At 46.1% G+C, this 12,796-nt stretch overlaps 1 protein-coding gene across 1 annotated transcript in view; it reads left to right on the top strand.

Moving 5' to 3' along the window:
• myo16 (myosin XVI) overlaps positions 1–12,490 on the top strand; it is an 85,315-nt gene extending 72,825 nt beyond the window's left edge. Inside the window, exons 33-35 of the mRNA XM_071532598.1 lie at positions 2,755–2,907; positions 4,224–4,309; positions 11,996–12,490. Of these exons, the coding sequence (XP_071388699.1) occupies positions 2,755–2,907; positions 4,224–4,309; positions 11,996–12,166 (410 nt within the window). The 3' untranslated portion in view covers positions 12,167–12,490. The remainder of the gene's footprint in view (positions 1–2,754; positions 2,908–4,223; positions 4,310–11,995) is intronic.
• The last annotated feature ends 306 nt before the right edge of the window (positions 12,491–12,796 follow it).

Raw genomic sequence — 12,796 nt, 5'->3', positions numbered from 1 at the left:
ACACAAACTGACACAGTAAGGAGCACATGTACTGCTTGTCCCACATTACACCAGAGGCTAAAACTGCCTTTTTCCTTCCTTCTTTCCCCTTTCCCCTAAACATTGTTTTTAATTAAAGTTGCTTTGGTGTGTGCTTAGTCCATCACTAGGATTTATTAACACAGTGGGGATAAGCCTGGCCACGCCCGGCCCCACCACTGTTGTGTGAGCCTGTTAGTGTGTGGGTGTGTGTGTAGTGGGTGGGGAGTTAACCTTTGCTGTAATTTCTCACACACCGTCCCATACAATCCACCTGATCTAGTTTGTGTGTGTGTGTGTGTGTGTGTGCAGGCACACTCTGAGCCCCATTACGTGTTCTATCTACTGTGATGAGTTCATGATCAAAGTCTCGGCCAGGTCTGTGCCAGATGATTTATTGGGTATTGTGTGATTACCTTCTATCGGACAGAAGGAGTATAGGGCTGTAAGTAAGTAATATCCCACTGTTTCTGGGCGTGTGGGTGCGGATGTGTGTGCATGTGGGTTTGCACAGATGATCTGAGTTTGACCAGGGGGTGGGGAGATGCAGAAGCACCCACCGACCTCTCTCATAAATCCTCATTCTTTACACCTAGAAACTTCTGTCATTAATATAGCTCTTGTAGCCAGCCACCCTCTTTGGCCCACTTGAGGCAGCCCATTCGTTACAGTCTCCTGTGTGGTGCCCTTTGGCTACTGCAGCTGACTTCTAACATGTTAGCTAATGAGCTAGCTGGCGTAGCCCACTTAGCGTCACGCTGCACTGTAAGTATGATCTAGCTGTGTTGGTGTGTATCCCCAGTGCGCTGCATGCACAGCACATACAGACTCTGTGACTTTGATGCAAAGGTTGACCTTTGCAAAAGGAGGGCAAGGGTATTTATCACACATAGTGGATGAGTTGGGAGGGTCTTAGGTCAGAGGTCTCCAGTGCACAGAGAGATTACTCTAGCACATTGTGAGGCTTTTAGGAAAGTGTTTAATGTTCAAATTTTCCATTGACAATTCAGCCTGACAAAGCACAGGCACATCAGGAGCAGGTAGAAACCGTGTTGTCCCACTGTGTTTTCCTCTGTCTAACTCTCTGTTTCCTCGAAGTCTATTAGTAGTGGCTGGGTTAATAATACATGAGCAGTAGAATGATGAGGATGAGTATGAAATATTTAACAGCTCGCTCATGTTCTACAGAAGACAATGAGACTGCCCAGCAGAGCTCACCAGGCTACACCTGACAATCACAGGAGACAAGTTAGAGATCTAGGAAGCATTATGATCAAGTGAATGTATTTGCTCTTCGCTCTTCCCACAGGGTCGTATTAATGTGGTCCTGATAGTTTTGTATTGGACACAGTTGTGTCATGTAGCTATAACGGGGACAGGGTCAAGGGGCAAGTGGGTGAACTCCTTATAAGCGAGGGTATGGGAGCAAATGCACACTTGCTGATGCATCTGCCTCACGTGACCTCTTATGGTCGACTCTTCGTCAGCACCCCTACCTGCGCAGGAAAAGCGCTGGCGTCATGGAAACAGTGCGTGTGACAGGGGAACTCGGCACTGGGGTTAGCAACCTTGCTGTTATTTTGAGTGGACAAGGCGGGGCGGTGCGCTGAGATCAGAGCGCTGGGGGATGCCGATGGGCTTAACAGGATGGTCTACTTCCGTTCTCTCTCGGCTGTTAAATGACTGTGTGTGATACCTGACGCTGTGGGGGTGGCCAGGGGTTACAATTGCTATCCCAGTCATCTCTGTGAAGAGCAGCTGCCTTTCCCTCCTCCTCCTCCTCTTCCTCCTCCTCAGGGAACGGGAAAACCACAGGAACGCCAGGGGAAGAGGGCAGGTGGTCTTGGCAGGCTTTGAGAAATCGCTGCCACAAGACACCTCTAACCGCCACATCAGCACACAAATGCGCTGGCCAATCTTTCCTCGTTGCAGTTTTAATTCGACACATCCGAATACTCATTGTCACTCATCTTTTCTCAAGCATACAATCCTCGCATTGACTCTCTCCCACTAGCAGGCCTTTTCTCTCACACAAACACCCACCTACCCCGTGGGACCTGTAGTAGAGGGCGGTACGGCTATATTTAGGTTTCTTGTAACCATGGGGGGACCAGGAGTCACACATTCTCGACATGGGATGGCAGCTGATGAATTCCCATCCACACACCCAGACACACATGCACCCACAAGCATGCGTGCACATAAACACACTCGCGCATCCTGTGTGAGAGCTATGCGAGCCCTGAGGGGTAACTGCAGGGGTAGAGGCAGATCATGTGGAGGCACCTTCTTACCAAACAGGGCTGAATGAATTCTGTATAACACCAGGCTTGGATAGATGCACAGGGAGAGGTGGGACTAAGTGGGGAAAAAATATAGGAAAAAGCACAATAGTAGGGTACACATGTTCCCCTTCATGTATTCCCACCCATACATATTGGTGTACCAAACCTAAACATCTGTTTTGCATTTTTGGTTTGACTTTCTCTACTGTAAAACTGTGAAATAGCAACAATTAATTATTTTGTAATATTAATAACAGGCATAACCAGTGACTGGTAGCATCGCTATTGAGTTAGCTATACCCTGCAAGTAGTGTAATCACACTGATAGTTCAGAGGATATATCCTGTATTCAATGTACAGTAGGTCGACTGTGTGTGATGTATACTCATCAGTATGTCTACTGTATATCATATATGCACTGACGAGTAATGTGTTTTCTTCTTCTCCCCAGGGTTCAATTCAAATATCAACTTGCCAGGGCGGGAAGACTGTGGCTCCGCCCCCACCTCCCCATCTCCCCAGCTACAGGACAAGAACGCCAACAACCACTCGCCCCACTCCCCGAGCCCCGCCCCCGTAGAGAACGGCAACCAGATCTCCAACGGTAACACAACGTGTATTCTACATTTAGAATCACAATCTGAATCACTTTTTTTTTTCATAATGTCTGCCACTATGTTGTCCAAGTGGATTGTTGCCACATAAGGTGAACATAGACAGTGCATGCCATACCAAAAAATTAACTGTTAAAGGGGAAAAAAGTGAAAGAATGATGGATGTCAGGCTTTTTATAATGTACCTGAAAGGAACCAAAAGGCAGTGTGCTTGTGAATATAGAATGGGATGTTGTTGTAGTCAATGGGGAGGTCCTACAAAGAGGCTTAGACCACTGACCCTAACTCTGGAGGCAAGAGAGTAGGTCTGCCAGGCCTGGCCAAGCTGTTCTTCCCCCTTTATCTCCTTTGCCCATGTCAGAACAGCTTGGCCAGGCGGAGGAAGGTACCACTCCCTACTAGAGATGGGACGATATGTTTATCTCACTTTCTAGCAATGTTATTGGCTTGCTAGAATGTAAACAACAATTTAAGAATGTCATTACAAAGTGTAAATAATATAATTTCAGTGGAGAGCTTGTGAAATTGTCTCAATTCTGATTACTACTCGCGATTCATTTTCCTGCCCCATGATACGTATTGTGATCTTGTTGTATTGCGATCTTGTTGTATTGCGATATATAGAATTTCGATATATCGTCCCATCGATACTCCCTACCCGGGTTCAACCCAGCTCCATAGCCACATGATCACTCAAATTTAGCTTGGAGAAGCCTGATCGAACAGCACTGCACAGACAGGGCAAGATAGGCAGGAGGGAGGGGAGGAGGGCGTACAGAGAGATATCATAAAAGTAGATCCTGAAGCTTTCAGCTGCAACGAGAGAGTGATTACAGTGTTCCTGTAAAAGCTCGGAGAGATTGACAACCAGCCTACAGTATCTCTCATTTATGTTTCCCTCTGCACATGACAAATGATTTTTCAACCCCCCTCCACATTGCGTTTGAGTGCTTGAAGAGAGAAATATCCTTCAGTCTATACGTGTCTTGTGTATGGGAAGGCCTCCAGTCAGATGCTCTTGCTTTTTATTACCTCCGCCAAGGAGGTTATGTATTCGGTGCCGTTTGTTTGTTTGTTTGTCTGTTTGTCAGCAGGATTACAGAAAAACTACTGGCCCGATTTTCATGAAATTTCATGGAAGGGTGTAGCATGGGCCAAGGAAGAACCCATTAAATTTTGGAGCGGATCCGGATCCGACTCACGAACAAGCCTCATGAACAAGCAATTGGCCTTGGTGGAGGTCTGCGCTCTCCAAGTGCCCTTCTAGTTTTTTTGTTTTTTTTAAATGCTGTTATTGTGTGTTCAGGGTCGTTGGAGGATGAGAGTCACAGCAAGTCAAACTCCTCCAGCTCCACCTCTCTGCACAGACACATGGACAGCCATCATACTCAGGTAAACACACACATGCAGCCACTTTAACTCACACGCACACTGACAGCCGCATGCACATACACACACACGCACACATTCCCCATAAGTAATATTAGTGCAGTAATCATTTCAATAGAAGATTGAAATGTCAGATGCACTGTACTGATGGCAATACGCGCCCTTTCCCTTTGCCTTGTGTAACTTTACTTTCTAACACCTTACGTAACTTCCCCCTCAGAGAGAGAGAGAGAGAGTGAGAGAGAGGGGTGGGGGTGAGACAGAGTGAGAGAGAGATGGGAGGGGAGAGAGAAAGGGCAGGTAATCACAAGGACCTTCTCTGTGAATGTACTGGCATTTCAATGTTGCCCTCCTTTCTATGAAAAGTGAAACTGACCTGTCAGCTCTTCTAAATCCTGTGTCTCATTTCACGTGCGCGCTCACTCACACACACACACATACACACACTGAAAGCAGAACATATATACGGCCTGTATTTTGTTTTGGGTTTTGTTGTCATTTTTGAGTAGGCCGGAAAGTGGCCTCCATTGAACAAAATGTATCACTCATGACATGTGAGCTTTCCCTGGCTCTGAAGACAGGTCTATGGTTACAGGATTGAATTTAATGTCCTGTCCGCACACACACACACACACACACGCGCGCGTGCACACACACTTGTGTAGCCCCATAGCTACATCATGTGAGATTGATAAAAGTCTGATGGCCAAGTGGAATCCATCTTGAGTGTCTTGACGAACAAAGAGGGCCTTTTTGAAAAATTAAGACACACACATGCACACACACACAAACTAATAAACACACACCTGCGTTAGAAAACGTAAATAATTTAGACCTGTTATTAATTATTCAGCGGGACAGAATCACCCCTCACTGCGAGAGATGATCTCAACACAAATAACACCTTGACAGCAAACTAGTCACAACTGCTCAGTCTCCCATAAGTGTTTGCAGTTATAATTCTCTTCTTAAGACACACACATACACACACAGACAAACACATTCACACGTTTCCAGTGGAAGCATTTCCGTAGCAGCACACACACACACAAATTAATTTCTCCTTCTCAGCGTAGATCCCTGTCTCCTGTAGCCAAGATCAAGTCTACAGACTTAGCACTGAACTCATGAACCCTGACAACAGGAAATGACTGTTTAATACGGGGGTCAGCGGTCATAACAATAACTGATCTCCATCTACAGATGTAGCCAATGTGGTTTTTGTGCTGCTGCTGCACTGCTGCTCCACCCCTAAAATTATTTAGCCTGGAAATCATTCAATAGCTGCCACGGTGCATCTGATTCCCCCAGTATCCCCTCTCAGGGTTCATGGTCAGGATATTCCAGGATAGAGCCTGTCCTCATCGGTCCGCTCACACCAAAAAGAAAACCTCACCATGTGGAATTCATCACTGATTGTATCGGTCTTGCATTTTATAGTGATTGAGTGGCAATGTCTGCGATGCACAGAGCACAAGAACAAGCAAGTACGTGGTGATCCAGTTTCAGAGCAGCTCAGGACATGGCATTCACAGGATATTCCCACAAGAGATGAGAAGGCACGCTGCCTTCCCGCTCCCCGGGTTTGCTAATGGAGTATCCCCACTTTCACCATTACAGTGAGATAGAGAGAGAGAGAGAGAGGGGGAGATTTTTCTTGAAAATCTCTGAGTTTAGTGTACAATGGAGAGACAGCTGGGTTTAGCTCACTGTATAGATCTTTGAAGCACCTCTCAGTGTGCGGTGTGAAAGACTGATGTGCTAGTACACCCTGTTCAAGACCGGCCTCGTTTTTCTTACATTCTTTGACGAAGTACATCCAAGGTTTTTCTCAGAATATGTAAACCTCGATTTTGTGGCTGTTTCTTTTCTGACTCTTTCATGGTTTTTTATTTCCTTTAGCACTTCACACTGCAAAGCATAATGGCATATGTCAAGCTATTAAGCTCTTCTCTTTTACCTAAATGTGAGTTACACTGCTCCCTGTCTCTCTCTCTCTCTCTCTCTCTCTCTCTCTCTCTCTCTCTCTCTGTCTCTCTCTCTCTCTCTTTCTCTCTCTCTCTCTCTCTCTCTCTCTTGATTCTATTGAGTTGGGCTATTGCTTTCACTGCCTGTCTTATCTTCCAGAGGGGTCATCTCAACTTCTCTCCGTTCGGTGCGGGGGCTGCCTCTAAAACAGCAGGGGGTGGGGGGTCGCTGGAACCCCCCTTCACATGTGGGGATGTGGTGAGTGTGTCCCATGCTCGCTGCTCTCCACCAACGGCTCAACGGCAGTGTTTTTCAGAGACTGGGACAGGACCCAATGTTAGGTCATAGGAATATTGAACCAGGTCCCTATTTAATGCTGGGCAACTGATGGTTTCTAACACAAGTTAGAATTTGTGTATAAAGCTAGGTTATATCACCATCGTAGTCCAAAATCATTGCATTGTCAGGTTGAATGAAATTGCTCTGTCTGGTAAATAAATAGCCTAAAAATAAGGTGAATTCTGTTCTGTGAGCCTCCATACTAGCCTGCAAAATCAGTTTGGTCCCAAGATACAAATCTGAAAATGTGGGTCCCTGGAGAAAAGCTTGAAAACCACTGCTTTCTCAGCACATCGTCTCACCTTTACCTGCTCCCCTGCGCTTGCTGTCCTTTTAAACACTGGTCTGGAATCAGATTAGATATCTGCCATCACTCCTCGTTTTGTCAGAGTGATGGAAAAAGTCTGATCCTGGAATCAGTGACATTAGATAACTTTCAACCTTCCTTCTTTTGTTTCCCTCATTTCTTGGTTGAAAACTGCAGCTCTTGGGGTTGAGCTTGACTCTCTTCTTCTTTTAGGCTCTCAGGATCAGTTGCTATTCATTAACTTGATTCCTTAGATGCTGATAGGTTTCAGTGGATCTATTCAGTGTATCTCCATGCAGGGAAGTGGGTTCTTGTGAGATAAGAGTTGATCAGTGAGAGTTTGTGGTCGAGCACTGTGACCCTAGGTTAACCCCAGTGTAAGAGGCTTAGCCAGAGTGGAGAAGGGGTGTCTAATCACAGGCTCCACTCCAAGGCAGGCCTGTTTGGGTAATGTTAATCGCATGTTTGGGTGGACAGTGGACATCCTTATTTCCAGCCTTATTGTAAGATGTCCTTGGACACTGCCTTTGGATTAACACAGTTTAACACACAGGTACATGCGTGCAGATACCATATGAATGTTTGTGCTAATGGACACTCCCGAAAACAACACTCTCGCTCACTAACAGAGTGTTGGAAGTTAGGGTGAATCTTTTCAACACAGGAGAGCTGCAGTTTTTAATGCTGTATATTCATCTGCTGGGATTTTATGTTGCTGAATCCATCACACAATCCCCTTTTTAAACCTTCCTCAGACCTTTTTGTTTTGCCAATATTGCCTTTGTCGTTCCTGTTCCTGTCCTATGTCTGACTGAAATTATTGTTCAATGATTAAATTAGTCTTTCCACATCCTCAAAACTTACCTCCAGCATCTACACACACATCTAATTGTTCTCTCTGTGCTAGAGCTGGTCAGTGAGACTATGGGAGAGAAACTGCGTACGCTCACTGTTTACCGTCGAAACGAGGGGCGAGGGCCGCTTTCATTTTGGGTCCTTACCTCACTAATCTGGTGTGTTGTCTGGAACAGTTCTATTACCATGAGTTTATTGAAGAGATGGGAACAAATCTGCGACCCAGAATGCCATTCAATTAGCTGCATTCCAAACTGTGTTGATGTAGGATTAGCAGATCTAAGGGGATAGACGAAAAGGGAAGGATGAATGAAGAAGAGGGGGATGGATAGCTCAGTTAGGAATGAATGGACTGGCTTGTTTTGGTATCTGTAGACATTAGTCAACGGCAGTCTAGACTAATCATATGAAGAATAGATGGGCTGTCTGTTTGCACTTTCCCACTGTTTGGTTTGATGGTGCAGCAATTATTTTTATCCCTTGTGACAGAGACTAGTCCAGGCTTGGTTGTGGATGACCTTTTAGGTGGGGGAGGGACAGGGGACAATGCTACATGTATGCTACTCAGAATAATTACAACCTTAGCAGAGAGAGAGAGAGAGTATGTGTGTGTGTGTATGTGTGTGTGTGTGTGTGTGTGTGTGTGTGTGTGTGTTTTTGTGTGTCTATGCCTTAGTGTCTATGTGTGAATGTCCCCTGTTCTCACTGCCAGATTTAAAGTGTATGTGGGAATGAGAGTATCATGCTGGTTTCTCTGAAATCTCCCCATGTCACTAAGCTTTTCCTGTGAAACGGCCAGGGAAGCTGCTCATCCAGGTCATCAATAGCCCTCCCGGCCCCACACACACACATACACACTCTTTTCCTCTCTTTCTCTCCTCCCATCCACCTGTGTGTGTAAAATGGTCCTTATGATTTTGAACATTCTATACTATATTTGTCTGTTTCCTACAGCGTTTCTCCTTGGTGTGAAATGAACCAGGCCTTGTCCTCCACAGTTTGGACTTCATGCAAAAGCACTTTGAGGCTACACCCTTCTATTGCATGACATACTACCCTAAGCTGGAGTAGTAATGAACTATCCTAGGGGGCTTAGACACTAAATACATGCTATTTAAAGCCCTTTCTGTCTCAGCATCTTTGAGGATGACCTAGGACAGGGTTATTGATTTTTTTCCTGTGTTAGTATTTGTGTAAATGAGATGGAGATTGGGCGTCTAGTTTACCAGGGGGGACTGTTATGCTGTAATTTAGTTATGCATACTGAGGTATATGATGTGCATGTGCTGATGGATAGGATCAATCAGGAAACCAAATGTTTCACCCATCTGACATTTGTCAATCTGTGTGTGTGCGTGCAAGCATGTGTGTAGTTGTTGGGGGTTGGAAGGTGTGTTTGTGTGTGTGTGTGTGTGTGTGTTGTGTGGAGAAGCTCAGAGGTCGTCTTACTGTACAGCCTCAGGTCACCCCTAGTATCTGAGTGACAGTTTGGAATGACCACTAGTCATCCTAGATTATCGTGGCATTACCATAACATTACCATAGCATTAACATATTGATTTTGATATCGGCTCTTCCCCAGGGAGGAGGCATTTAAGAGTCCTGGTTATTGCCTTTGTGGTCGTGCATATGAGTGTGTGTGTGTGCGTTCATACATCTCTTGTTGTTTTCAATTTTGGCACGCTTGGTGTCACTTGTGTGTGTGTGTGTGTGTGTGTGTGTGTGTGTGTGTGTGTGTGTGTGTGTGTGTGTGTGAATTAAACTGCTTGATGTTTCTCATTTGAATTGCTAAAGAGAAAAGTCACTTTATATTCCATCAACAGTGTGTGCTGATTGAAGACAGGTGAAGGAGTAAATAAGTGACATCATCATAGTCCAGAGTTGAGACATGGGTGATGTCACTGTTGAGTGAGAAAGACACTTCATCCGCCGGGCAAAAAGGCCTTAGCATCTGTCTTCAGGTACAGCTGTGACTCAGAATTCTTCAGAGTATTATTATTAAAAATAAGTGCTAAACACAGTAATACCTCGACCTTCCCCCACAATATTGTGCTGATACTTTCAAGACTTTAAGTTAAGCCCACAAAATATGAATCAGATGATGTTACTGAAAATGAAACCAAAACACTGATTGAGTGCTTTAAAGTTTGAAGGGCCTTGAATTTCACATTTACTGGAGAATAAGTTATATTATTTCAGCTTTATCCTGCCTTCAATAGAAAAGTATATCACAGTATCCAATACTTACTGGAGTGCAAAACATCGAGAATCACAATGTTATTGTTGCCCAAGTATTGTGGCAATATTGTATCTGGCGCTCACTTGCTGTTATGTGTGTGTGTGTGTGTGTGTGTGTGTGTGTGTCTAGGCATGCATGTGCATGCACTGCAGAAGGACACAGTGTTCCTGCATGTCTGCTGTTCCAGTAGCTGGTGTTCCTGGCTGGCGTCAGTGCAGAGAATAGCCTGGCAGGGAGGTGTAAATTATGGATTAGGTCGCTGAGCATTGTGCTTGTACAGGCAATCAATCTATGTGTGTGTGTGTGTGTGTGTGTGTGCGTGTGTGCGTGCGTGTGTGCGTGCGTGCGTGCGTGCGTGCGTGCGTGCGTGCGTGCGTGCGTGCGTGTGTTGGTGGGGGTGTGTGTGGCTGGGTGGGTGCACACTCACATGTGTGCTCTTGCCCATATGTGTGCACGCAAGCCAGTCTGTATGTGTGTGTGTCTATGTATGTAATGTGTGCATACATAGGTGTGTGTGTGTGTGTGTGTGTGTGTGCGCAGCTGGTTGGCTGTGTTAGCAGTGTGTATATTTGTCTGTGTGACTGGGTGTGTGTGTGCATGTGACTATGTGGCAGTGTCTGTGTGACTGTGTGGCCTGGATTCCTGGAATGCATCACTAAGTGTACTGTATGCTTGGCAATATGCAGGGAAAATGTTGCAGTATGAGTCCCACTGGCTTTATTTAGCTCTGTGCTCCAACTCCAACAGAGATGGAAAACAGAGGAGGGAAACACCATCAAATCGCAACCAGTGTGTGTGTTTGTGTGAGTGTGTGTGTCTGTGTGGACGTGTGGGTGGTTTGCAGGGGTTCACACCGACATTTATGGTTGGAATGTTCCACTGAAAAAATAATTGTTGCAGAAAAGGAATGATGAAAATAAAATCCCGTCCCGTATCCTAAATCGAGTTTTAATCCCTGTTCATGATGATGTTAAAACCCATCTCTGAGCGTGAGGGAAGAGATCCTGTGCTCTTTAGCAGCCCATCATCCCCCACCATTTAAACCTCCAGCTCATAATCTGGTGTGGTTCACCAGGCTCAGTCCTATCACTGGCATTACTGGCTGAGGGAGATTGGAATTCCTGTCTGATTGATTTGCCTGGGTATTGACTGGTGTATGACTGATGACATCCCCTACACAGACTGACGTGCGGTGCATGTGCGTGCGTGCGTGTGTGTGTGTGTGCGTGTGTGTGTATGCGTGCAAATGTGTGTATATCTGCCCTCAGTGTCTGTGAGAGAGTGAGACAGTCCTCCCTACATGGAAGTGTTAGATCCGCTCCCTAATTCACAAACACATTTGCCCTCTCCTCTCCTGCCCTTCTTATAGTTGATATATTGAGGGTTTGGAGACAGAATATGGAAATGAGGTATCGTTAAAGCTGCCAGTCAGAGAAGGGATTCCCCTCGCTGGTTCCTGCTGTCCCCAGTGTCTCATGGGACAGCTCAGCACTGGCCCCAGATTCATCTCCTCTCCTTCCATTAGAATGATGCAGGAGAGAAACTGGCCCACCGAGAGGAGAGAAACTCAGCCCAATGATTATTGCTTCTTTCAAGATGATGGATCAGGCAGAAACGTGGCCTATTTTTCTTGCACCGCTAGTGTCATGCTCTAATGCAGACAGATAATGATCGGAATATATTTCAACTTTATTCACCTCTTTTTAGGGTGTGTTTGCAAAGCCGATGAGATCAGATTGACTTGTGAATTATTTTGATATTTTTCCCGCCTCCGTGCATAAAACCACTGCTTGTCATCCAAACACCCCTCTCCCAGTCACCTCCAATCATTGCCTGGACATTTCAGCTCTCTGCCGCCTTCTTGTTGGTCTATCCAGGAGAAAATGATTATCCAGTGAGTGATTTGAATGTGAACACTCTATAATCTTTCCTCTCAATTTTCTCTCCCCCTCTCCTGGCTGGCCCTGCGTCTCTGCCCCAGGTGCTCCAGCGGCTACGCGTGTGTGGCGGGGATGAGAGCGCCGCCCTGGGGGAGCTGCTCCGATGGCGGCGAGCGCAGTGTGAGGGGCGGGGTGACTGGAAGCACCGCCCGCCTCAGTCCCCACCCCTGCCCCCCACGCTGCTTTGGACCAACAGGAAGGCCTCTCCATGACCGAGGTTCCAGACGGAAGGATGTGTCGTCCAGTCTTTAAAGTTCCTCCCTCGTTCCTCTCAACCACACTCTCACATGCTTTTTTTTTTAAACACAATCAAAGTGGACCAAGTAACTTGCAAGTCCAGGGGCTAGGCCCAAGCTCCAGTCCCCAGAGCGTGAGCCTGATCCCTGGGCTGCATGTCCTGCCTGTCCGCCTTTGCCCTGGGCTGTGAAGGACGTCCTCCACAAACCTATTCCAAAGCCCCAACCCATACAATAGGGGCTTACAGACCTACCACCATGTGACATTGACAACCATTATCCACGAAGAATGAGTGGAAGGCGGACACAGTAGAGGCCTGTGGGGAGCTGTTGTTGATGGTGGATTAATGAGCAGAGTAGTAGTCTTTCCATGGTAGCCAGGTATGAAGTGGCTTTCTTAGTCTCTCTGTATGCTCACCTATCATGTTGTATTACTGTGCACAAATGAGCTCCGCCCCAAAACATGGTGCTGACTATACTTTGCGTGCTGTTCCGTGATGTTCCCATGAGTGCTTGTGTGTGCCCCGTGTCTCAGACCTCTCTGAAGTTTACAAGTCAGCCAACGCCTTTGTACACCTCCTGTCTTTAGTGTCAATGTTCTGGCTT

Source organism: Centroberyx affinis, unplaced genomic scaffold (assembly GCF_046629955.1).
Source record: "Centroberyx affinis isolate AG114_WGS23_722 - 3 ecotype Tasmania unplaced genomic scaffold, CSIRO-AGI_Caff_v1 ptg002220l_1, whole genome shotgun sequence".
NCBI classification, from domain to species: domain Eukaryota; kingdom Metazoa; phylum Chordata; class Actinopteri; order Beryciformes; family Berycidae; genus Centroberyx; species Centroberyx affinis.
This window is presented reverse-complemented; position numbering and strand designations above follow the sequence as displayed.